Source organism: Apis laboriosa, unplaced genomic scaffold, assembly GCF_014066325.1.
Source record: "Apis laboriosa isolate Shangri-la unplaced genomic scaffold, ASM1406632v1 scaffold34_cov151, whole genome shotgun sequence".
NCBI classification, from domain to species: Eukaryota; Metazoa; Arthropoda; class Insecta; order Hymenoptera; family Apidae; genus Apis; species Apis laboriosa.
Window position 1 is genome coordinate 4,155,131 of NW_025222928.1, and position 27,250 is coordinate 4,182,380.

Consider the following 27,250-nt stretch of genomic DNA (forward strand, 5'->3'; position numbering starts at 1 on the left):
GAGAATCCTTGCTTTGAGCGCGGTGGGACAAAAGTGGAGCGAAAAATAAAAAAAAAAAAAAAGAAGAAGAAAGAAAAAGAGAAAGGGTAAGGACGAGTGTCCAACGATAAAACGGCGTGGAATGACGACGCATTTGGTTTTTCTGCCAGTCATCGGGGGAATTAGTTTCGTTTCGTTTCGTTTCGTTTCGCGTAAAAAAGAATGGAGGGAGAAAGAAGGAGAGAGATTCCGGCCTCGTGCTTTTCGCCCACTTTGTTTTGGAAGAATAGATCGTTCTCTTCGCTATCTGGTGGTCCCTTTCCGCGTGACCCATATTTTTACCGATGCACACCTTCTCGAGGATGGCCACGACGAACCAGAAACGCACTCTCGCGAGGAAAGATCGCGAATGTCGAGAATCGTAGAGCAGTTTTGAAACGGAAGGAAACCCGAAAGAAAGAAGAAATATTTGGATACCTGAGATTTTTCGAAAGTTAAAATTTTTTGATTCCTTGGATTTCGAGCAGCTTTGGATACCTGAAAATCGTTGGATATTGGGACAGATATCGGAGATGATAAATATCTTGTAGAATCGAGTACCTGTAGATCTGGAATCGATAATGTCGAAGCTGTTCTATCATTGCTTCATCTCCGACTTGCTATACGAGTTTATGAGAGTTTATGCTGCTTTATTTTATTTTTTTCTTTTTTTCTTTCAGGACGGCGCGTTGCGCTCATTCCACGTTGTTAGCGACCTAGAAAATCTGTTTCTCGTCACGTTGCGTAGAATCGAATTAGAAGTTTTATCACTGTTTTTATCGTTGGAAGCCACCTCCGGTTGAAGGATGGTTGCGTCCTGCTTCTTTATATATCTCGCGTGGGTGTTGAAGAATCTTGGTTTATAGCTCGTTTAATTGCGCGCGAAGAAGGAGGAGGAACGTGATGCAATAACACGATAGCGGGAAGGATCGTAACGTTCAAGGTCGAATCCTGTGTCGCAAACCATCCTACAAGGGAAACTTCGTATTTTCTCCCCTGAACGATCTCATCAATTTCTCTTTGTCAATTTCCCCCTTGTTACCATAATACGACGATCGTGATAATTAACGAGATAAACCTTAATTCCGAGCCGGGGAGATTATCTTGCGCGACGAGAGTTCACGAGAGTTTCGATAAGTTTAATTAAAAGGGCGGAAAAGTTTCAGCGTGGCCGTGTTTCAAGAGAGGATGCCCCTCCCCTTTTTCTTTCTTTCTTTCTTTCTTTCTTTCTTTCTCACGACGCGTCGTGAGAAACGTATAAAATATTCCTCCTCGTTACTTTTAAAGAGGCTTTCGGCAAGTAAAGGGAACATTTCTTCGTTCAACGCTTCTGTGTTTCTCTCCTTACGCATTAATAATTAAAAAAACTTGCCAACAATTTGCCAATTTGATTCAAGATCGAACGTGTGTCGACTTTATACGCATATCGCTTACGAATTGGGAAAGGATAAAAGCGAAAATTTTGTTAAGAAAAGCTTCGAGAGGAAAGGATCGATTGAAAAACGCTCGATGAAAATTGTAACGATCGCGATCAATTTGTCTGGGGAAAAGGAATGGAAAGAGAGAAAGTTTGTTTGTTTGTGGAAAATGGGCGGATGCGCGTTGCGGGAATAATGGGATTAATTAAAGGCGATGGTAGAAATTCAATCGAATTAATTGACCCCTAAGAGCTTAGGGAATGGAGAACATCGATTTGTGGCAGTGCATTATGGGGCGAGTGGCGCGGTGTGATTTAGCGAGGCCATCGAATCCTCTGTAAGACACCGGCCATTCAAAATTTAATCGAACTTCCGCCCAAGTTTTCTAATAATGTAACCGCGATTAAACAAACTTCTCCCCTCCTCTTTTTCCCTTCTCTTTATCGATCCACGGATCGCCTTGAATCGAGCTCTCTTCTTCCGCTTCTTCTTACCTCGATTCGTTCGCGGCGTGGAATAATATCGAGCGAGAAACCACTTCCTCCTCCTCCTCCTCAACTTTTCTCTCATTGTCCCGTTTGTTTTCCCTCCGAAGGGAACGAACCAATAAAAGCACAATGGAACGGAGGGAACAATCGAGAAATCCAAAATCGTGCCTTTTTTATGAAATGTCGAAAAATAAGATTTTTATTAATTCAGAGGTGTTCTTCTTAGGTGTTTAGTTATTATTCCTCGGTTTGTGAAATTTTTCATCATTATTTCTTACATTGCGTATCCCTGGATCAATAAAGTTTTGCTGAGAGAATCGATTCCTCTTTGATCCAAGTGTTGGGGAGTCTTAGGCAGAGAGAGGAAGAGGCGGAAGAATAATCGAATAAAAGTATGCTTCGATAAATATTCTCCCGCGCCTTTATTAATCCCTTTGTTGATCGAGTACTCGAAATTAAAATCGAGATTTCGAAAAGTTTGCGATGTTCAAATACCTGTGATTTACTTAAAAATTTTTAATATCTTAGATTCGATATCCATGATTTTGTATAAGATTTTCTGTATAATGTCCACGATAGTTGAGAACGTTCAAAAATTTTGAGAAGTCAATTTTTCTTTTAAATGTCATCGATTTCGAATATCTACGATTTTTAATATCTACAATCTCCTCGATACTTACGATCCCAATAATATCTGACAATCGCAATTTCCAATACAATTTCCAAATTTAGCCTCAATTTCGAGTAATTTCAGATATCCAACCGGATTCGAAAACTTTTGACGTGAATGAAAAACGTTTTTAATAACGTCCACCTGCGATTAATATCACAATAGAATCACTATTAAGATGAAAGAAGGATAAACTATAGCGAGAGAACTGTTTTTTAATCGCGACTGGATACGAGATAAAATGTCGTCCGACAACGTTTAAAACCTTCCATTCGTTGGATGTTAAAGCGTTCCCTTGTGACTTTTTTTCCTCTCTCTTTTTCGCCTTACGTCTCTCTTCATTTCGCGTGTTACAATTTCCAAGAAATATAGCCTCAAAGCCGGTGAAAAATATGGTGCGCGTGCGATACGCGGTACAAACCAGCCTCAGTCGAACCTTCTTAAGACCTGCTTTTCCACCACGGTTGAAAAAGGATGCACGATGGTTCGTAGTAAATCCACTACTTTTTTCCCCTCTCCCTCTCTTTCTTTCTCTCTCTCGAAACTTGCCACTTCGAAACGAGCGCAGTTAGCTCGAACTTGTGTATTTTTCATTAAGGGATTAATGGAATAGGAGGATCCGGTCGGTTAAAATGGCGGATTTCAATCGGTTGGAAAGTCGTGATTCGAGAATGTCTCTCTTCCCCCAGGTAAATCGGGTGGTAATTGAATTGGTTGAAAATAGGTGGACGTGATCGCGATGGAATAATTCTCTCTAGAGAATACACCGGGTCGTTGAAAGTAAAAATGATAAATCGAAACGAATCGTGAATATCGAATCGTCGATGAAATTAGAGGCGCTTAATTATCCGGATATTGGAAATTATCTGGAGAAGGGAAGAAATATCGATTATACGCTTTAACTCGTATTTATTCGTAAATGGCGAGAGCTCTTGGGTTTGAGGATGGCTTAAATGAACACGCGAAGGGGTATTGGAGGGCTTGTTAAAGCGGATGTGTCGATCAACCGAAGCGTTCACTGAAAATGGAAAATTGGAGAAACCGATGGAAAATTATACACAGGAGATCGAAGTGATCGTCTCGCGAGAAATGAGAAACGCGTTGAAATATTGAGAGGATATGTACGTATATATACTGTGTACACTACTTCGTGTCTCGAGTTCATTCATCGAAGGATTGCGTGAGTATCGTGTGCTCGCAGTTTTAATAATTCAACGGTAAAAGAACTTTAAAATCGTCCAGAGATACTTTCTCTCTCTCTCTCTCTCTCTCTCTCTCTCTCTCTCTCTCTCTTACAAAATTGAACACGTAACTTTCGAAACGCGATGTCTTTTAACCTTTTTTTTTTTCTTCTTCTTTTGGAATATTGTTAAACTTTATTAATCTCGAAAATTTTACGAGAGATGAAGATATATATATATATATAAAGACCATTCGTCGAAAAATTACATAAATATTCACGCGAATTCGTTCTTGAGATCGAGATTAAAAACGCAGTGTACTCGAAATATGATATTTCTTTTTTTTTTCCAAGCTACAACCACGCAGGACTAACGTTATAAGCAGAGATGAAAATTAAGAACTTTCGTAGCGTGCTCTAATTAGCGAGTAATTTGCTTGTCTAAATCGAATTAAAAAAAATTAAAGCGGTACGCTCGTACGTTCCAACGACTTTATAAAATTTTCGTTTCGTTTCTTGCTCGAATCGGGAGAAAGCATCGCGCGTAAAACGAAGTTGAAACTTTATCGTGGCTGGAACGAGGTAAACGACGAAGTTTCTCTCTGGTCGAAAGTAAGTTTCCAAAGTAAAAAGGAATAGTTGCGAAGTGGTTTTTACACAACCGCATATTACACGGTTGACGTATGCCTCATCGTCGATTATTTCACTTTTTTTTCCCCCTCCACTTTCTATCCTCGACCTTGGCTCCATCGCCTATTCTCGATCTCCTCGTCCACTATTTCCGCGTTTCTCCATCCTCCTTTCTTCTTCGTATCATTTCATCCTCCTTCCATTTTATTCCTCTCCTTCTACCCTTCGTGAAACACTCGAGCAATCACGTGTACGGCAAACGAGTTTCGAGCGATCTCGGAACTAGAGGGGTTGGAAGATTCTCGCGCCGTATGGATTCGTGCATGGACAAAAATAAATACGATAATACCCTCCGTGTATGATATCGTACAATTCTCGTGGATAATCTTATTCAGCGAAATTCCAACGAAATCTTTTCCAAAGGGGAGTGAGTTTCTCCTGTGTTTCCTTCTTCTACTATTTTATTAAGAGGACTAATTTTTTTCTGAAAAAAAAAAAGAAAAAAGAAAAAGAAACACGAAATACAGCAAAGTACGAATATTTCGTCTCTCTTCGCTCTGGGTTTTGAAAGGCGGCGAGCTCGATTTTAAATTTAAATCGAGTCCGTGGCGAGTGATAAGAATGATGGTGAAAATGCAACGCGTGTTGAAACGCGTGAAAATGAAAGGAAATGTATATTTGGCAGCGGGAAAATATGAATTCGGTTCCTTTCTCCCGAAGGAGGGACCGATTGTCGAAGCGGATTCAAAGGGATGGAGAGAGATTCGGGATATTCCGGACGGAGAAAAATAGAGAGAGAGCACGGGTGAAACGGATAATCCGGAATTTTGAGGGTGGATCGAGCGTGTAAACATGGCTGGTCGATCCTTGGAACGAATGACTCGTCCTCGTTGGGAATTGTTGGGATGCCCGATACACCCTCGTGTATTTTCGATTTTATTTTTAACGATTCGGGAGAGGATTCGGAAGGAAGGATCGTGCCGAAACGATCGAACGAAACGTGTCGACTCGGAAGGGATGCGGTTACGAGAGGGGAGATGATTCGATGTCAAAAAGAAAGACGCCGTTCCGCTTTACCATCGACCGTATTGAGAATTATTTTCTGGATGATGCCAATTCTTCGTTTATTCAACTATTCTAACTGATTCAACCGTTTTAAAACGATAAGATATTTTTTTAAACGAACTGATCATTATTTATGATTATTTTACGCGCGATATTCGTGAACACTCTTGCTCAAAAATTATATATACGCGCACTTTAAATATATATATATATATATACTCGAAGATTTTTATGAAATTTATTCTCCAAAAAAAAAGAAAAAAATGAAAAAGAAAGGGAGATTTTAGAACAATAAAAGGAGCTTGGATTCTATAATTATCAGAGGAGATGATAGATTGATAGCCGCGAAAAATTGATATTTCGAGAATGAAAGCATCCCCCTGTTGCGGGAGGGATTCATCCTCGACGGGATTGTTTTTATTACCATTCTATTGAATTTCTCTTTGACGAGTACGAACGTTTCGATGATCGAATCGCGAACCGAGTTGCGGCCCGATTGCCCGCGATTGATAGTCCCACCGTGGCTTCCACACCGTGCGCGCCATTGTTGGGTCTCTAATGAATTATTTCCCCTCCCCTCCCCTCCCCTGTTTTTTTTTCTTCCCTTTTTTTTTTTTTTTTGCAAAAGGATCGTCGAATATGAATCATCGTTCGATCGTCGAGGGAGAATATTATTTTCCTTTCGAATGGAAAACGGAGCGATGCGAGTTGACAAAGTTGGACTAATTTCGCAAAGTAGCTGCGAAAACTCGGACACCATTAAGAGATCCTCTTCGAGAGGATCTTCTTTCTCTGTTTGAACACGTGGAAACGGTGTATACAGGGTGGCGCGAGCGAAACGAGGATGACCTAAAAAGAAAACGAAACACGAAATAAAATCCTGCTCTGATGAGTTTGTCGCGATAACACGATAACACAAATAATTTATACTTAAAAGGGATCAAAATCGCGATAGATGCCATTATCGAAAGATATTTGAACATATTTGGACGGATATTGATTTAAATATAAATCAGATATACGAAATAAAAATCTTCCGCTTCGTTCTCGAGAATTCTTTCGTCATTATTGATAATTAATCTGCATTGATAACGCGACAAAGAATTCATTTCAAAGAAAATCGTGATACGAAAAATAAATCAGAAATACTAAATATATATCCTTTCTAATAGAAAATTTTTGAGAAATCTTTATTATCACGAACGGATCCATCTATCACCGTATAATAAAGAATATAATAAATAACTTATCTCTAAGAGACGAAGCTTGGACCCTTCGAATAAATCATCGATCATCTAATTTGCCAAATTGAATCGTTCGAAGTTAAAAGCGATTTAACGATTAAATTTTCGAATCAAATTCGATAAAAAGAAAAAAAGAAAGCCTTTGTACGTTTGGAAACGGAAAATTCGAGAGACGCTCACCCGGTACGCGAGCAAAATGGCCGCGTTACAACGATCTCGATACATAGCCGTTGGATACATTCTCTTGCGGCTTATCTCCGGCTAGTCGGGAAGTAGGGGGAGGGGAAGTTGGAAAACTGTTTCCGAAAGGATTTTCCGCGGTCCAAGAGTTTCAACAACTTGGAAGCAATTGTGCCCACCCTTAATTGCTCGACCTCGAGATTCCAGCTTTCAACCAGGGGTTGAAAGGTTTCCCCGGGAAATTGAATCGAAACCCGTTTTGATCGTGAGGGGGCTCGGCCTTGCGCCTTTCCAACGTCATCGATAAATATTCGAGCGTGGTCATGGAGGGAAATGAAGATAAACGATCGGATTGGGAAACGTTTACGTGGCGCTTTTACGGGGCAAGCTTCCTTGGACGGAGGAAAAATGATCCTCGAATCTATCTCGATCGATCTCTGCTCGAGAAACGAATAATTTTCACACGCATGGACCATTTCTGTTTCCGCTCGCGATTCGAATGGGTTTTGTTATCATCTGTCGGTACAATTGTCGAGCAAGCGAAAACTCGAGACGTTGTCATCTTTATTGACGTCAAGTGTCCATAGATTGATTTATTCGATTGTTCGAGAAGGGGAAGAGGGAATGGAAGAATGAGGAAAGTTTTTACATTTAGAGAAAATTTGACGGGGATATTTTGTAATTATCGAATATTTTATCGTTAAAAATTGGATATTATCAAAATTTGACTTCGTCAAGGTACGTCGTATCGAGCCTGTCTTGTTTGTTAGATTTGCAGGAGATTGAAGAGCGAATAATAGATTCTCGGTTCTTTGATGGAGTGCTCGCCTGTCTCGACCACCAATCGATGCTATGCCAGTTCTGTGATATTATTAGTAATTTATCCTTTCGACGCATTCATTGATCGTACCTCGAACGCTTTTACCCGCGAGATATATCGATATCTCTGGGAACAAAAGTGTCGAATGAATTCACGTCGATGTAATTCCAGATAGAAATTCTAAAAACCCTTGATGAATGTATTATGCAACGATGCGTAATACGTAAGCGAGCATCATAATCAAAAGCACAGTTGGTAAATAATGGAGGAAAGAGAGAGAGAGAGAGAGAAGTCGGTGCGTTCCATCCCCGCATTCGGTGTTTTAACGAGCATAAATACCTGATAAGTTGAGGGGGGGGGAGGGTTTTTAATTAATTAACGCAGGTGAAAAGTGCAATGCCGTTTAGCGTTGTCTGGTCGAAGCAACGTTTATAATTGAAAGGAACGAGAGAAAAGCGTTGCCGCATTCTAGTTGTGCCGCTTTCACGGCGCAACTAATTAGCCACGGTAGCGGTTAGGTTTCACGATGCGCCTAATACGTGTTTACGTCATTTTACGTGCATATAAGCGCATCTCTATAGTTGTCGCGCGACGAAACGCTCGATCGTCCCAAAAATTATGCTCGTCACACAACGAAACCTAGCGTCGCGGATAAACCGAACTTCGTCGATCAATTCCATTTTCCATGTTTGTTCTTCGAAAATAACGTTTTTCAGCTTGACGAGGGAGATTTTTTCAATTTGTAATAATGGTGTTCAACGCTATACGTGATGTATTCCATTGTTTATTAATTTTTATGAATTAATTTTTGTGGTATTCGATAAACATGATTTCTTGTTACACTTTTATCTTTTGCAATTTTTTGTATATCGTGTAAAATTAATGAATCTTATTTTTATACTTTGATTACATTAATTTAAAAAATGTATATATATTTAATCGTTCCTTTTAAGACGCATAATCATCTTAATTTTTGCGAAACGAATAATTCATCGCGTTTATCTTCCAATAATAATTAAAACGTAGAAGCAAAAGAACGAAACGAATAAATAATCGTTGCAGGGATCTGTCTAATTGATATAAGAGGGAAACAATGATTGGACGCGAGAAACCGTAAAAGCGCATGCGTCTGTTCCCAAAGTTTTAGGAAGCTTGTAAATACGCGCGTTCCTAAAATAGAAAAGATCAGTCGGAGGAGTGAAGCAACGTTCGTGTTTAATCTCGTAATCCACTTAGGATGCGGCAGCCACGAGGCCGTCTATTCAAAGGCCGGATACACCGTATTAACCCTTTAAATGCTTCAAACAGCCGCGGGGAAATTTATTCGTTTTACGGATATATATATATATATATGTAGGGGGTCGAAATTTTTTCGATCGATTTTTCTTTCGTAATAAGGAAAGTTCGAGGACGCGGAATAACGGAAGGGGTGGATCCCGGAAAGACGATAAATCGTCTCGCCTCGTACCTCGATCGATTAATCGATTTCTTCTTTTCTCTCCCGTTGCCCGTTTCCATTATTAATCTCGTTCCAAGCGATAAATCGTCCCGCTCGTTACGTTTGAGCACCTTTTTAATACGCTTCGCGGGGGGTGACTTCCCCAACCTCGATCGTTTTTCGGAATCAGCTCGATTATTTTCATCCATCTCTACCATCCGATATATATATATATTATTTAATTAGTATTATATGTTATTTAATAGTATTTAATTAGTGGATTAATAAAAGGAAGATGATTGAAGCTTATGTATAATGAAAATTGTAAAATGACTTTTTATAATAATCGTTTTATTATATTTTCGATGGATATTTTTCTTCGATTTGGTGGAACTTGTTCCGTTTGTTTATTTCGCGACTTCAAAAAAAAAGAGGCATTGAATTATTGCACAAGTGTGAAAAAAATAGTTTCGTAGAAAATATCGCGTTTTTAAAATGGCGAGGTACTTTAATTTTAAAAAAAGGAATTAAAAAATTATATTTCAAATTTAATTTTTCCATCATTATCACATTATCACTCTCCGTTTTTTCCATTTCTACGAAACCAATTAATTTGTTTTCTATTTTTGTTTCCTTGGCCGGCGATTGTCGTTCGCTCTCTCCCTCTCCTTCATTTTTTTCTTCTCGATTTAATCTTCTTCCGCGATTCTCATTAAGCGGCGCTATTAAAAAGAGGGGCGGGACGACCGTGACCCGATGAAGAGGAGGGGGGTGGAATCAGGGTGCGGTCGGACCCCGTCCCCTCTCCCAATTACGGCCACTGCCGGTTCGCCTCCCGGAAATTCGAGGTATCGTGAATGATACAAATTCACCCCGGATATCCGGTGAAAAAAATAATCCTAAGTCGGCTGCAAACGAACCTACTGTTCAATCGAGATCAAGACTCGTTCCGTTGTTAAATTCCCCGTTGTGCATGAAATGAAAAATTAGAGGTAAAGTAATAATTGGATGCAAGAAGGGAAAGACTTTTAAAAAATATGACAAAGTACAATTTCTCTGGAGAAAAAAATTACTCGTGTCTTGATATAATGAACACAAGAGAATAATTAATGAAATATCGAAATTTTGAAATTTCATTAATTCGTCGAACAGATTCTCACTCAATTTCTTTCTTCTTTAAAAGTCACAACAATTGTCCCTTCGGATGGTTAATTTTTCTCTATTATCGTAAAATCGAAAGAGAGAGAGAGAGAGAGAGAGAGAGAGAAAATGAAAATCTTTGATTGACTTGGTCGAGATCCGAAGTTGAAATCAATCGACTTCTCATCGAAAGCACATTTTTCTTTGTTTATTTATTCTCTCTCTAAAAAATGAGAGAGGAAGAAACTTTTAAAATTCTCGACGATATTCGACGACGTTCTATTTTCACCCGAATTATTGCAGGATTGTTGTGTTTTTGTAGGGAAGGTAGAATTCCCTAGTGCAGGGGAAGGGTTGCACGTTCCAAAAGGATGATAAATAGAAGCGTTTCTGGGTCACGTTGAGGCCGGATGTTAGGCTGCTGACATTTCTAACGCGATTAAACGCGTTTACAACCATTGCTCGTAAATAACGGAGCTCAAATGTTTGCTGCCAGAGCTTTGTTTTCGAAGCTTATTCCGTCTAATAGGCGTTACGTTCCTCTGATCGTGTTTCAACGTGGTTTGGGATAAATTGGGAGACGATGGATGATACGCGGAATACATATATAGATACGTTTCAAAGATTCGTGGAAAAGTCGATGGAACGATGGAGAATCGCATCGTTGTGCACCATGGTTCGATGTTGAATCGATTTATTAAACGAGAGTGTTGGAAAGTGGAAGGAAAAATTGGATAAAAAGCGAGCGATTATGGTAAATTTGTTGAAATTAAATTATCGATTATATTTAAACAAACGCGATTCACGATATTCGATGTTTAATAACTGTACACTTTCGATCTGTGTAAAGTGTACAAGCCAAATAATGAGGATGATTCTTTTTTCTTTTACAATCTCATTTTCACGTGGCAACGATTGATCGAGGAGCAGTTCTTGCTTTCGATGAGAAGTCGATTGATTTCAACTTTGGATCTCGACGAAGATTTTCACCTCTCTCTCTCTCTCTCTCTCTCTCTCTTGATTTTACGATAAAATTAACGATCCGAGAGAACAACTGTTGTGACCTTTAAAGAAGAAAGAAATTGATCATCGTATAACTTGACTGTGGATCGTGACATACGAGAGAGCTGTAAACGAGCTGGAAAGGGGCTGCAACGAGCATTTTATTTTTCGATTGTATGGTGATAACCGAGCAAGGAGAAGAGCAACCTTTAACGAAACGAGTTCGTTACCTCTCGAGATCCGTGAACGTCGTCGAGCCGTGAACGTGGAAAGGGCAATGAAATCAACGATTCGTGAATCGTCTTGCAGCGAAACTCTCGATGGAACTCGAGAGGACGGAGAAGCAAAGCGGAAGTTCCGTTGTCGGGAATCGATGTCGAGGCCATGGACGAAAAAGAAAAAAAAAAAGAAAAACACGCGAGAAATCGAATTCGAAACCGAAAAATTCGAGGATACATCAGATTCGTGGGGGGATTGGTTTCGGGGCGCGCGATGCGAGCTTTTTCAACGGGATAAAAAGGATTTCTTCGAGGAACGAGGATGATGGTAAAAGCCGCCGCGAATGGGATAATATTTCGGCTGAGATTTGACGGAATTTCGAGCCCTTTGCGTATAGGAAAATATGTGCAAATTCCTTGAAATCACGTTGCAAGATATAACTGACACAAAAGCTGTCAGAGAGGTCTTGATATAAACAGATCTTATATTTTTTACTCCGTTTTTTTCAATATCGTAAACTTTCCTCGATTACATACATCTCGATAGATATATTGTCATTTCTAGACAAAACTTTACTCGTATAATTATTTTGACAGGAAATTGATCAATTGATCTAAAACGTTAGATTTACAATGATCGTTTTATATAGAAATTTGTGGCGGAATGTTTCGCAAAGAAGTATGTCAATTCTAGTCGTGTAGAAATAAGTCTAGGAAAGAGAATAATTTTCTCGCGCGAGAAAATCAAAATTGAAAATTCATCGATAAAATTTTATTCCATATATAATTAATAATATTAATCAGATTCTTTTGAAGAGAGTTCAAACTTTTGCTTATATTGGTAATATAAAAGAAAAGACATTTTAAATATAGTCGTCGAACAGATAGACTGTGGATGACGTAAAATCGATCTTTCGAACGTCAATATAACGTGGTGCGTGTCTTTAATCACTTCGTCCGTCTCGACGACAAGACAAGACGACGAGAAAAATATTATTTTCAAAGAATAGAGGAAGAAAGTCCAGCCGGATAGAATAACCGATGAAACGAGAATTCGAAGAATTTTATCTGAATTACCACGTTCCGAGGGATGAAAGTGGCGAAAAATTGAAGTCTCGTTCGAGTTCAGGGGATGAAGAAGATGGATAAAAGGATGTAGACGGATGGAACGACACCGAGTCATGCCTCGGAATAAAAATTTAACAATTGGTTTCCATTCGAATTTATCGTCTTAATACTTGTAAAATTTTTTTAAAACAACTCGTCCGTTCAATTCTATTCTCTCCATAATTTCTATCTTAAATCGATATTTTTATAATTGCATTATATATATTTTTTAATATCGTACGAAAATTTCACGAATTGAATTGAATTGAATAGAATTGTTATGGTGAATTTAAATCGTTAAATGGTGAAAATGTTCGTAGCCGATTATTTTATCGATATGGTAAAAATTTGGATACAAAACAATCGACGTGGAGCAAATATCGGACGGTCCATCACGTTGCAAAATGGACAATCAGTCTTGTAAATCGCGTGTCGGTTGTTTGCTCGGTAAACTCTCCATCGATTATCCTGGATTTGCGTGATAGTGTTCGATCCCCGTGCACTTCCGCTTGTGTAATAGTTATCTACGATATCAAACATCTGAACAGGCGTTCTCCCTTAAATAAAGGAGATAGATATCGAGAGAACAAGTAGTAACAGGTAAATCGAATTAACGTGGAACGAAAAGCCTCGTTCGAGCCTTCTGGGAACTTTCCAACAAACATCAGCCGTAAAATCGCGAAGTTTATGTACGAATTTTTCTTTCCTGCTCCGTTTATGGAACGACTTAAATAGAACAACGGGAAATTTTGCAGAGAAATTTTGAAACGTGTTACGCTTGTTTCCAATATCGCGATCTTATTAATCCTATCTAAAAAAAAAAAAAAAAGAAAAATGTGTAAAGTTCGCGCTGATTTATGATAGGGAAACGAATTCGAGTAAATTTTCTCGAAAACGTATTTTATTTAAAAATGTTCATCATCGTTTGTTTCTACAATTCTTCTCCTTCTATAAATTTATATAAATGTACGATAGTCGCGCGACATTTCCACAAGCACAAATGAGTTTTTCCGTACCTATTCCTTCATTTCCAAGTCTAAATTCATAAATCATGAACGCATGACTTTTCATCTCCTCGCTCACCACCTTTACTCGGATACATGAACAATGAAATATCCAAACAAATGGGGAGGGGGATGCACAGAGCTGCTAAATAAAACATAAATTTCTGTAAAAAAAGATAAAACGTGCAGTAGATGTGCTATCGAGTCGCTGTCTCTTCCTTAAAGATATTCAACATTATACAAAGAGATGCATAGATTTTTAATTATTTAATCAAACTCGTGGAAAGCCAACCATCGCCGATAAAACGTCTCTCAAATTTTCTTGCTCAAATTACAATGCAACGTAATTAATATATATATATTAATATATATTAATATATATAATTGTATATATATATATATACAAAACGCTTAAAATTTTTAATCGTTAATTAAAAACCTTGTTTCCACGATAAAAAAAAAACAGCTGTCTCTTCTTCCTTTCCCTACGATATTTTTCTCCGCAAAGAAGGAAGAAAAAAATCCTCCGTGACGCAACACGCGCCGAAATCGATATGACAATCTTTCGAACCGATGTGCATTCATGTGCATTCTAGCCGATGATAAATGCATTCGCCCTCGTACGCGGCCCGATACGCGAATCGTGTACACACGCAAACGATCGTATTTCACGTCACGGAGGAAATGAGTTCGGTTGCATCGGGGAACTTGTATTGAATTAAGGGATGAATGGATGGAGAGAGAGAGAGAGAGAGAGAGAGAGAGAGAGAGAGAGAGAGAGAGACAGAATGGGGAGAAAAAAAATAACAAAAAAGAATAAAAGAGAGCACATTGGAATTCGATGGTGGATTTTGTTCCATCCGGCTATCTGAACTAGAAGCTAACGAGAAGAATATTTAGAACTCTCGTTTCGAAAATTCGCCCAACTTCAGGTCGAAATCTCCCGTGAAATTCATTTCTGCGAATATCTGCAAAAATCAGTGTTCGAAAAGACTATCGTTGCTCGATTAGAACGTGAAATACATCCCCTATAAGTATCCGTTTGTATTCCCAATTTCTCTCTATCAATTTAATTGCGGAACGATATATCTTCTTGTGGGAAAGAGCGTTACCCGATATTTATTCAACGATACACGCGCGAATGTACGTTCGAATATATTTGCGCGAAACGAAAATGAAGCAAAGGCTTGGAAAGAAGGGGAATATAGAGGTTCAGAGGTATTATATACACCGTAAAAATTGACGATTCGTAACGTAATTCATGCTAGAGAATTAGAATTAGCTACGAGCTTATATGCGTATAAGTAGTAAGTATCGATAAAAATTGACGCTCAAGTGGTGACAGCCGATATATGGTCAGACTTTGGCGAACGGAATTAGCATTGGAGCCTGGTGTGTTTTGCACACGGGTATATAATTTATAAATAGGGGGGAGAGGGAAGATCGGCCATTATAAATGATCGAAGAAATTGATTTTCTTTGCATTCTGTAATCGTTGTCGTTCGATGAAATTCGCTCGCTCTTGTTTTTAATTCAACGAACGAGTATTCAACTCGAACAAGAATTTCGAGTTTACCTTTCGTTTTCTCCGCATAACGGCCACAAGTTTCGACCATATATTCGGCAATGGTAGAATTTTTCTCGAACATTGGGTGAAACTATTTGAATCAGAGAGTCTGTGCGATCTGTTTTCAGCCGAGGCAGGGATCGCAGTAGCGGCGGAAATGAAGCAGCCGGAGGAGCGCACCGCCGAGGAAAAAATGGCGTTGCTCGGGAAACCGAAGTTGGGCGAGGTGTTCAGGGCACAGATACGGATCAAAGAGTCGAAGGAGTTCAAGAATACCGTGGACAAACTGGTGCAAAGGGCCAACGCCTCTATACTGCTTGGTGAGTCGATACTTTTTTTTTTTTTTAAAATTCCCTCGAGACTTTCCTCAGACTTGTTCGAGCGACGAAGAAGAAGTTTTTTTAAAAGACCTTTTTTTAAAAGATCTTTTTTCTCTTTGTCTTCGCTCTTCTCTTCTTCGCCGACGATTTCCACTTTTCTCGTCGTTTATACCTTTATTTCTGCATAATTTTGGAAAATTAACTTCTCGTTCCGCTTATTTTAAAAGGGACTTTTTACAAGATGGAACGCTCGAGAACTCGATTCTTGTCCCTCCGACGCTACTTTATTCCCTCTAACAGGCGAGACAGCCTGTTTTCTTCCTTGATCCTCCAGCATTTTATCATTTCAGCCGGTTCTCGTCCTCTCTTATTTTCCACCTGCATTATCCACCACTTCAAATCCTCCTTATTGTACCACTCGAGTGTAAATTTGCCCGTGAACAAGCCTTGATTAAAACAGGACAGGCTGAGAAACTGTTAAGCTGTTCCACTGGCGAAAGGAAACAAACGGAATCACGCTTAAGACTGTATTTGATGAAGAACAATTAGAAGGAAGAATACACCCATTTCTAGCAACTTTTCTTTTTCGGCCTGGATTCCTCATTCCTCTCTCTTTTTAAACATTTTTTGTTAAACATTTAATACGCAAGAGGATGAGATTTTTATCTCAATATTTGATCTCCCCCTCCTCCAAGATTTTTATCTTCGTTCTTATCTCTTTATTTCCATGTTATTTGTGCCGATTAAACGGAGTGAAAGAGAACATGGCGATAAGAAATTATCTATATATTTCCTGGCTAATAGAATCCAATAATGTACGGCTTATTGCTTTTGGAGAAGAAAGAATCGGCCACACGGTCTAAGCCGGAAAAAGGTCGAGAAAAATCTCTTCCGTCAGCTGGATCGGACTATCGTGGCCAATCGAGTTATCCGCATCGTTGGCGAAAGTACCTTCTCCCTAATCCTAATATTTGCACAGCCTGTCGGAATGGACAGCCATACGTGACGCTAATCGCGCTCGTGTTTGTGACCCTCTGTACATCTGTCGATTAAATATGGAAACGAGGAATTAGAGGAAAATTCTATATTTAATTTTTAAAACGCGAACAAACATTTTATAATTTAAAAAGAAAAAAAGAAATTGTTTCATGCTTAACCCATTATCCGTTTTAAAAATTAATATTTCGATTGATCTGTGAAACACAATTCGTTTGTGATTAACTATTATCCAAAGATGATCGTTTACCCGGTTTGATTGAATTTTTCTTTTTAATTTCTTTGTCGATATTTCGTCCATCTTTCGTTCATTTTAATTCGTAAACAAACGAACCTCTCTCCATCCGTTCTATCTATATATAATTTCAGAATCAGAGACACGGGGACGAGAAAAATATTCAAACGAGATTAAAACATCGAGAGAGATTAAAATCTAAACACTCTGCGCGGGTAAACGCACAAACTTGTCCCGTTAAAACCATCTTGAAGTTGGATTACCGGGTCGGTAAACGAAATTCGAGCAAAACGAAGTTTTCGAGAGAATTCGTATTATTTTCTCCCCCCTCTTCTTCCAATCTTTTTAATCACCTTTAATCCTCCAGCTTCGTAACTGCATCGTATTGCATATGTATTACAACGCGTAAAGAGGAGGCACAACAGTGAAAGAGCTACTTCGTTTCTGCTCCATTTCACTTGTTCCATGGTTGATATTACATTCGAGATCACTGTCCCGTTATATTGAGTTCCAAACTTGGATCCTGTCGCAAGCAAGAGCGAGCGAGAGAGAGAGAGAGAGAAGAGGGATGAGGAGATCGTTGAAAAGGGGGTTGAGTTAACGCAAAGTCCGGTAAGTCCGGGAACGAGGGGTTGAGAGCGAAAGTTGAGAGAAGGAACTGCAGCGTCGGCTGGTGAACCGGCATCCTTCTGTCGCGCGCGAGATTCCTTTTGTTCGACGCCCGTTTTGCATTTCACGGTTTGCATCCACCCTTTTGTGAGAAGAAAATCGCCGGGGACACGCCTTCTTTGCGCCACGATGACGCGTCTTCCTTTCGAACGGTGTAGCTTCCCCCTTCCTCTCGTTCGCTCGCCCTGCCTCGAGACGAGTTCGAATTCACGTTTCGCTCGATGGAAATTCGGAGGCGGGGTGGGAAGAATAGGGAGGAGGAAGGAAAAACGAAACAAGGGAGGGAACCGTCGAAATTAATGGATTCCTCCAGATGAGGGGAATCGACTTTGCACCCCGGAATAAGTGGTAGACAAAGGAAAGAAAGGGAATTCCGTGGCGCGTTTCCGATTGATTTATTGGCTGGCAATGTGTCTATCGAGTCGGGGGACATCTTCGTTAATCGAGCTCACCTCCCTCCTGTCCGATCTAATTCCGCGAGTGGAATTGCGCTCGAGCGTGACATTGCCGTTCGAGGCGATTGAGCCTTGATGTCACGGCGAATCCTCGAGCGTTTGTCAACCCGTGAAAGATGCTTCGTGATGATATCGTTAAAGTTTAAAGCGGATGGAAGAATTTTTATTTCGTTCCTTCGTTTTGGATTGAATTAAGAATAAGGTTCGAAAGAGGGATCGAAGAATTTGGCTGATGGAGTAACGTAAAAGTTAAATGGAAGCAAAATGGGAAATTAACCCGTGATCCTTTCCCACGGTCGCTTAGTTTGCTACGGTCGTTAACGTATTCAAATAAATTTCGAGGTATTATTAACCCGCCGCAGCCACCATATTCCGGAATGTTTATATAATCGCGCTGGACGTTTGCAAGATAACATTACGCTTGCTAGTTGAAATGAAAATGAAATTCAAATGGAATTCCAAATGTTAACCTCGTTCGAATTCAGTTTAAGACCGTTCAATTTTTATTTTTAACTTCGATCCCAAGTATCAATATAGTATCGAAACACAGCGAAGAAAATTATTTTTGCGTCGTAAATTTTCGAAGAGAAATCACTTTCCAATGCAATTTTTCGTGAACAATGTTAAGAACGAAGCTACGAGCAACGAAATTAATCGAAAACTTTAAATCTTATTGGAGATCTAATACGCTTGCCTGATATTCGTATCGCGATATTGTCCGATATTAGCCGATATTATTCGACGTTGCCCGATGTTAACCGACGATACCCGATAATACCCGATGTTCGCAATTACAACTCGACGTTATTCTACCCCTAAAGACAATTGCTGAATAGCACCATAAACCATCATTTCATTAATTTTGCTACATCTCAGTATTGTCCTCGATATCGTTCTCGTCAAGTGGCTGTGCTCAAGAAACGAACGATACCGGGATCTACGTATGTAGCAAATTCGATTACGCGTCGTAATTGAAGAACGATGCTCGTGCTAGGTCAAGCATAAAGTAGAACGCGTGTTTCCAGATATACCAGCTAACTGTCCAGTAAAATGAACCAACCATCACGGATCTCCCTTACACGCGCGTGTACAAGGACGGAATAGTTGCATTTTCCCTCGAATAAATCACTTAACCCTCGTGTACTGAACCATTTCTTTAATGTGTGTCTACGTTTCTGTATTTAATTTTATCCGGATATATATTTTAATTTTATCCATTATTTTATATTGGAATATACGAAGGAATTTCTTCTAACAGAATCCTCGAGTATAATAATTGAATTCAATTTTTTCAGGATCGCATTTTTTTGATTTATATTCATATTTTGATGGAATATATGAAGGAATATCAGTACAATAGCTTACGTACAATAATATCGATCAATTCACGTTTATTTATTTTATACAATTAAATTCCATCTTTCTTCGCAAAAAAAAAAAAAAAGATGATAATCCGTTTGCCAAATTCCCTATCTTTAACAATAACATATATACATATGATAAGTTTTACTCGCGATAATTCCAAGAATGACAAGATACGGCAAATTTACCTCTGTCGTTAATGAAATTATCCGATAAAGAGATTCACACCGAGTAAGCGAATTTTCCTCTAACGATTTCGATTCAAGACGTATACCGCGAAATTGTGCACTCGGTGTAGCACTGCAACTTACCATCGAGAACTTACTCGGCGCGACCGCTTTAAATGTAAATTCGCAAAGCGTATCCACACGTGGAAGTAGATTCCTGGAATCTGGAATCTGTCTCTCCTCGCGATCTCGACCTCCTTCAGGATTTCCAGCTCCTCATTGAATCTTGTTTGGAAATCGTGCAACGTCATAATTTTGACAGGCGTCCAACGTTCGTCATTATCTCGGTTGAAAAAGTGAAGTGACAAATTATTTCAACCTTGTATATATATATGCTGTCAAATGATCTTGTTTTTCAAGCAAACCCTTCGTTGCGATTTTTCTCTCCGTAGAAACACCGTATTGAAATTCAGATTAAGCATTGACAGAGAGAAAACGAAAATGCAAAAATATCGAAAATAGGTCGGAATATCTGTGGAAAAAAATTCTACTTCTGCTACGCTAGTCGCAACCGGATGCCAAAAAAAAGAAAAAAGAATGCAAATTTTCGGAACATTTCGAGATGCAAGCACGTTCAGATTTCGTTCATTAAACGAATTATCCGCCATGATTTATTTGAACGAAGTGTTACTCGAACGAAGATAAAATTCATCCAAGAATTAGCGAGAACTCTTCTTGGGAAGTTTTCGAGTGAACGACCCTTTGTGGTTTTTATTCGAGTCGAAAAATAAAAGAGACAAAGGGGGAAGGGAAAGAATTGGCATCCTTTGTGCACTCACCCCAACCTGCCTTCGGGCAAGTTAATTTTAAACTCAAAGGTGCGAGCCGTCGGTCTACCGCCTTTAATGCGTTCGATTCCATTTATTTTACGATAGACGATTTTCGAATCAGTTCTCTTTGAGTTTCGTACGAATTAGATTCATTGATCTGGGGTCCCTTTGACGGCTTGAACGTGGAAATCCATGAATGGATTCCTTTATTCAAAATTGTAATTAAATTAAGAATTATAATTTAAACCCAAAAAAAAACCCAAGTGGAATAATTAAATTTTTCGTTTAAAAAATTTTCAATTACTCCAAGTAATTAACGTTGAATTCTTGAATAACGAAACGTTCCTCTTCAAAAATCATGGAGCAGAATTCCACGTAACACTTACGGTACACTCTCGTTTCGTTTCTTTTTCTTTTTTTTTTTCTCTCTCTCTCTCTCTCCGTTCGAAAGAATAAAAGATTTTTAAAACACGATGGGGATGGAATACCCGTTTCGCGAGATTGACCATCGTTGGTAATCTCACGCGAGGGGATCCAACAATGAACAAGCGAGGAAATCTTTTCGAAATGCTTCTCCTAGAGCGAGGATTTCCATCCGTGAAACGAATCATTAAATCTTTCGAGAGGGGGGAGTCGCAAGGTTGTCTCGCGTTTTCCGCAAGAAACTGTGTGACCCACATCCGCGGCCAAACTCCTGCGAGACCTGTCCTTGCGAGATCCCAGTTTTATCGTTCGTTTGACACCGGTTCAAGCGTTTTTCTTTCCTCGAAACTCGTTTCTTTTCGTGATCGCGATTTCAAATTAATAGTTTCTCTTTCTTTCTTACGTTTTATTCTTCTCCCATCTCCTTTTTCTTTTTTTCTCTTTTTTAACTGTCGACTCGTTGTGTTTTCCACACAGACGAGCGATTACGATTATCCTTGTTGTAATTAAGCTTTCGAATGAAGATTGATATTTGAAATTTGTCGAGAATTCTCTTCGAGTGTTTATTTGTCTATAAATTTCGAGCATGATCGCGACGATAAAAGACTCGGTAGTACGTTGAATTTACGATTTTTAAAATGAAAATGTAGGAAGATAACGGAAACTTTTACGATCTAAAATAACCTAAAATAAAACGGTTATAAAATTATTAAAATTTCGTCGAGTTTCTCGAGTCGAGTTGTGAAAAAAGTAAAAGGTATTCTTTGGAAGTAAGCGGCGTGCAGGCTTTTTTCGAACGTTTAACTAAACATCGATCAGGTAATAGGGTAAAAAGCTTAAATACCCGAACAGAGGAAAGTTGCATAACTTGTCCGGAATTTTATTATTAAAAAGATCCTCCTCTCTAGGTTTATAACCATAGCTTTGATACTTTCCTCCCTTCCCTCGTGATTTCGTTTCCATTTCAACCCTCCTCTCATGCTGATAACGGGAATAATTGATCGAGGCGTTGCCCTTTGGAACAATCTTCAACGAGGAAAAATTACATTCGAACGAAGCGAACGAAGTGGCACGCTTTGAAACGTTAAGTGGAAATTATTGCCTGTATCGAAATCGTTACGCGAAATTCGAGCTCGTTTTATCACAGGCACACGATCTCGTTACCTGAATTTATTTTACAGCGTCGAAACCTTGCCAATTATCCAACGAGAAAGATATAAATTAACCAACGAGGGAAATTCAATTCCCCTCTTCCCCTAAAAAAAGAATCTAATGCTTCCTTCTTTTCTTAAGAATTATCCACGAACTTCTCCATCGTAATTAATTTATAAAGAGAGAAATAAGAAATTGTCAACAAGACAATTTACGCGGTAAAAAAAAAGGTTCATCGACGAGTCCCAAATTCCTCTTTCCTTGGCTGCGATTCAACGCGATTGAAATCAAACAACTTTCTCCTAATTTTATACCACATAATTTCCAATACCCTAATAAATCCACTTTATTCTTTATTTCCCAAGGATAATCGTTTCTCCAAGCTGCAAGAAAATTGGAAGAATTAATAATGTGTAACGTTGACAGGTACCAGTTCCTGGAAGGAACAGTTCACGGAGGCGCTGACGGTGAGCGGGGGCGACGAGGACGACGAGGGTGGCGGGGAATCGGCGGCGCCGTCCACCTTGGACTATCTGATGCACGGCGTGACGATATTGTGGAAAGTGTTGTTCGCGTTCGTTCCTCCCACGGGTAAGTTCTGCTCTTTCCAGACGTCGAACGAACGTGGAGGAGTGGGGGGGAGAAGAAGGGGGCGAGGTAGGAGGCGCTGCATCCGGCACGCGTAAGTTGTGTTTATCAACAGGCGAGCGAACATACGTTGGTGAAATATTTTTCGGCATAATCCGTTGCCTTCTCGAACGCGTAATTAAATAAATTAAAAGTTGCGCCTTGTTTATGGTTAAATAGATAGGGTTTGCTCGGGTAGAATATAAATTGAGCCTCGTTTGGTAGAAATTTTTTAATTTGTTGCCGAAAAATTGGTCGTTTTATCTCGAATCGAGATAAAAATTATTTATGGCCGAGGTTGATAAAGCATTACGTATTAGATGGCTCGAGTCAACGAGTAATTATAACGAAGTTCATCGATTCTTTAATTAATGCATTATGACACTCGACGAGATCGAGGGAATAACGCGATTTTTCCATAAAATTTATTATTTGAAAGATTCGTTTTGAAAGTAAACGACATTAAACACGTAAATAGTTTTATTACGTATTTGGATCAGTTTCTGGCGAATATCGGCTCCTCTTCGATTTCTTTTGAGGTAAACGAATCACGGAACAGATTCTGGCGATCTTTCATCGGTCCCATGGAAGAATCTGGACGATTCTGAGGATGGTAAGAAGTCATTTCTTAGAGAAGATGTTACCGCGGACAGGTAGTGAATTACCGGGACGTGTACGGCGACAACAACGTTGAAACGTGACTGCGAAGTGGATACTTTTACTGGAAGCAAGGACTCCCACGGGAAATGGAAATTGAGTTTTCTCCGTGGACCGTATTTACTTACTTTCTAAATTCTAACCGGGCTACCTTCTAGTCACCAGAACTTCTTCTATTCTCTTCCTCTCTCTATTCCCTTCCTTAACGACATTGTTTCGCGTTTCTCGTTCTACAGTTCACGATATTGTTGTTCGGGAAAAGAAGAGAGAGATCGCCTCGAAACGATCGAAAAGAGAGAGAGAGAGAGAGAGGGATAGGGGTTGATTAAAAGTTGTCCGATTATCGTTGACCTCCATCACTGGCCACGTTGAAAGAATAGATGGAACTAATCAGCAACTAGGAATTTAAAGAAGTTGGCTCTTAGTTTTTAAGCTACCATGAAGAATTTTCTTTCTTGAAACGGAAGAAAATTTCGTTCGTCCCATGAAAAATCGGCCATCCTTCGTTTTCGAATTAATACGCGGACGAAAAAACTGTATTTCGATATTTAACGAATTCTCGTCTCGTTAGGGTGCAATTCAAATATTTGAAAAAGTTGGGTGAAATTCGTGTGACTAACGCGCGAATAAAGGTAACATAATTTACGAGCACGGCAAAAGGGGGGATGGAGAATTATTCAAAGCCCGGAGAGATTAAACACCATCCTCTCTCTCTCTCTCTCTTTTCCCTCCACCCTCCAAATTGCAGATAAATAATCGAGTCGCGATCCGGTAATCGCAAAATCGGCGTTTCACGATCCAATAAAGAGGAGGCGTTCGATTAATTTCCATAAAAAGCCCCCTCCTCCATACTTTTGCGTACGAAAACGAGCGAAACGAATCGTTAACGCGATTTTCCCCTTCCACGCGAAGGAATAAAAAACACGAAAGTCAATGATATTTGCCCGCGTGTAAAGAGAGACCGTCGAAAAAACCGTCGGCCAATTTTTTGATCGCGCGTGTTCCCTTTTTTTTAACGAAATATCGTATAATTTAATTTATGAAATTCCATTTTTGTGCGCGTTGAAGAGGGAGAGAAGAAAAATTTCCAAAGAAATAAAAATTCAATTGGTTTAAATCGTACGCACAGATGGTTGTGAAGTGTCTGTCGCGTTCGATTCGATTCGATTCGATTCGATTCGATTCGATTCGATTCGATTCGATTCGCGATAATGGATGGAGAAAAATGGGAATCGCGTTCGAGCGATTCGAGATCGATGGAATGGTGTTGAAAGAGTTGAAACAAGAGAGGTGAAACAATGGTGAATGAAAATTACGAGTTCTTCTTATTATCGACCATTTTCTTTTCGTTCCTGGCCGTTTTTTTTTTTTTTTCTTTGATAGATGAAACGTTGCAATCGTGTTTAGAGAATGATCAACTTTTTTTTTTTGCACGACGTCTCCGCTCGACGAATCCTCTTCCTTCCTCGAGGAACTCTTTAAATTTTCATCGAGGCTCTCTTGCGAAAAAGAAGACGCGCGGAGGAAGTTTCGGCATTTTCATGCAAGGGACGTTATTAAATTACACGCGATGGTCGTGGATATTTCAGGTTAGGTTACGAAAAAAAAAAAAAAAAACGCGCAAAAAAATATCATATCCTTCCTAGGCAAGGAAATTCCACCGACGAAATTTGACAGTCACCTCTGTGCAAATTGAAAAATCAACAACAACGGAACAACAACAAGTTCGATAATTGGAACCACCAATTTCGAAGGCACAATTTTCAAAAATTAAATGCAATTTCCAAATTGCGATAGTAGTTAAAATTAATTAATATCGAACGAAAATTGAAAATTTTTCGAGATTAAAATTATCATCGACAACGAAAATGTACATACAATTTTTGAACCGCAAAAATGTGAATTAAAAATAGGAGGAGAGGTTCTAGCAAATTAGCCAGAAGTTGGATAAACGTGACGAGGACTGGTTAAATCATCGTCATCGTCATCGAGAGAAGGGTAGACCGCGATCAGCTCGTGCGAAGAATCCTTCAGCTAAATCTAGAGTGGCTATAAAGTGGTTTTTCCCCTGTGGGATCGTGTGCAGAGAGGGGTTGAGGTTCGATCGGGGTTCGATCGGCCGCCGAGTCGACAGCCACTCGATAAAAGCGTCGGGCAAGGAGAGGAGGCAGGGGGGGCAGAGTGAAGAGTGTTCATGACACGCCCTCGAGGTAATAATTCGCGTGGCCGCGAGAGCCAATTTACATGGAACCGATCCTTCCGTTTCCGGAATACGAATATTTTTCACACCTCGAATCCTCCCTCCTCCCTCTCCACATCTTCTCCTTACGAGGCGAGAAACGCCGGCTAATTCGCGCCAAAAGATGGTCGTTCGTTCGGATTAATTCTAATTTTTTAAAATTCGAGTCACACGCGCGTCTCTATCTTTTTATAAAGATCAATTGCGAGGGTGAAAAATAAACATACTGTTGGTGTTATAAAGATGTTGAAGCTTAGCTTAATTCGAGAGTAATTCAAATTAGATGAAGGGGGAAACAGAGATTCGACGAAGCGAAGCGAAGGTATTTGGATTTCTTGTATGTTATAGAAATGAAAGGATTGTCGAATTCTTTATTCCCGAGAAACTAGATATCGATATCGGTAAATACTTATTCGATAAAAATAATTCTTCGAGAGAGAATTCATTTTTATTATTGGAAACGTGATTCCACGATCATTTCAATTTCAACTCGAGTATATCGTGAAACGAATATGATAATGAATAGGAAAAATTTTAAAGTTACTCGTCGTCCCCGCGATCGGATAAATTCCAATTGTTGAAATTCGAAAAACACTCGGTTGGAATATTATTCGATCATCTGCCACGATTTATCGATCGTGGAAGAATCGTGGAAGAAATTTTCGAGAGAACGTGGTTGCGAGGGAAGAGAAGAGCTCCGTGGCGATCATTGGCGCGGGAAAGGAGGGGTGGTGGTGGATGCTGCAGTGTCCTAGAAAATATCGCGGGAATAACGCGATCTCGAAAGAATCGAATGCCCGTTTCATCAAATGCAAATATATCGCATATGCCACGCCCGTCACGATTATTGACAACAAATATCCTTACCCTCCCCCTTTTCCCTTTCGTGCACGCGTTTCCTTTTCGTCTTTCCTTCTATTTTGACTCGAGGAAATTATATACTTCGAGAAAGTATATACTTCGGATGCGTAAAAAATGAAAAGAAACGAAAAGAGAGTAAGAGAAAAAGAATGGAAAATATATGAAAGAGAGAGAGAGAGAGAAGCTTGTCGATGAAGAGGTTAAGATGCGATGAGAATTCGCCTCGTTTGTTATAAGGATAAGGAGGGGAAGAGGGAGGAACGATAAATCAAAACGGGGAGAAGATTAAGACAACGACGAGATTCTTCGATATATATATAGCAGCAGCAATCCGTTTAACGACCGGTGGAAAGAAGAAGAAAAAAGATGAAACGAGGTATCCCGTGATTAACGCGATAGATCACGAGTTGACGGGGGCCATCAATCACGCGGAGATAGAGTTACGCGAAACAAGCATGGAGGGAGCGGGGGTTGAAGGGGGAAAACAAAGTTGGAGAAAAGTGGGAAGATCGGGGAATTGCTCTTTGCAAATCTATTTACGAAGGGAGAAAGGAAAGGAAAAAAAAAAAAAGAAAACAGGTTTATGCGATGGAACAATGATATAATTGATGGGAAAAAGGGTAATGAAACGAGAACGGAGATAGAGAGAAGCTACTCGCTTTCCGGGAGGATAACTTCTTCCAAGGAGCGCTTCTAATGTGATGGTTGGAGAAACTTTACGGCGAAGTAAACGGTGTATCGGAGCTGTTAAAAGTCTCGAATTCGAGTCCCTAGGCGGTAGAATCGACCGACTCTTTCAGATTTTTAAAGTATATAATAACGCGTCACGACGGTGATAAAACATGGTGATTAATCGTGAGTGTATGATTAATTTCTAAAAAGAAGGAAGGATATTAAAAGGAAGAAAAAATGAAATTGGGTAAAGAGTGAAACGACAAAGGATGGAAAAAAAAAAAAAAAGATAAGAAAAGAAATAAAATTTGAGATCGGACGGTATTTCTGAAACTGTGACGAGCTTTATCTCGAAATAAATACCCTTCTAACTAGCGACAAGGATGGTCTCCGATA

The 27,250-nt window shown here is 39.4% G+C and overlaps 1 protein-coding gene across 2 annotated transcripts in view; it reads left to right on the forward strand.

The window, feature by feature from the left end:
* The window catches only part of LOC122715064 (sodium/calcium exchanger 3), a 98,790-nt gene that overhangs the window by 36,183 nt on the left and 35,357 nt on the right, over positions 1-27,250 (forward strand). For both annotated transcript variants that reach the window (XM_043936977.1, XM_043936978.1), the window contains exons 4-5: positions 15,318-15,509; positions 22,225-22,389. In XM_043936977.1, coding sequence (XP_043792912.1) covers positions 15,318-15,509; positions 22,225-22,389 — 357 coding nt within the window. The remainder of the gene's footprint in view (positions 1-15,317; positions 15,510-22,224; positions 22,390-27,250) is intronic.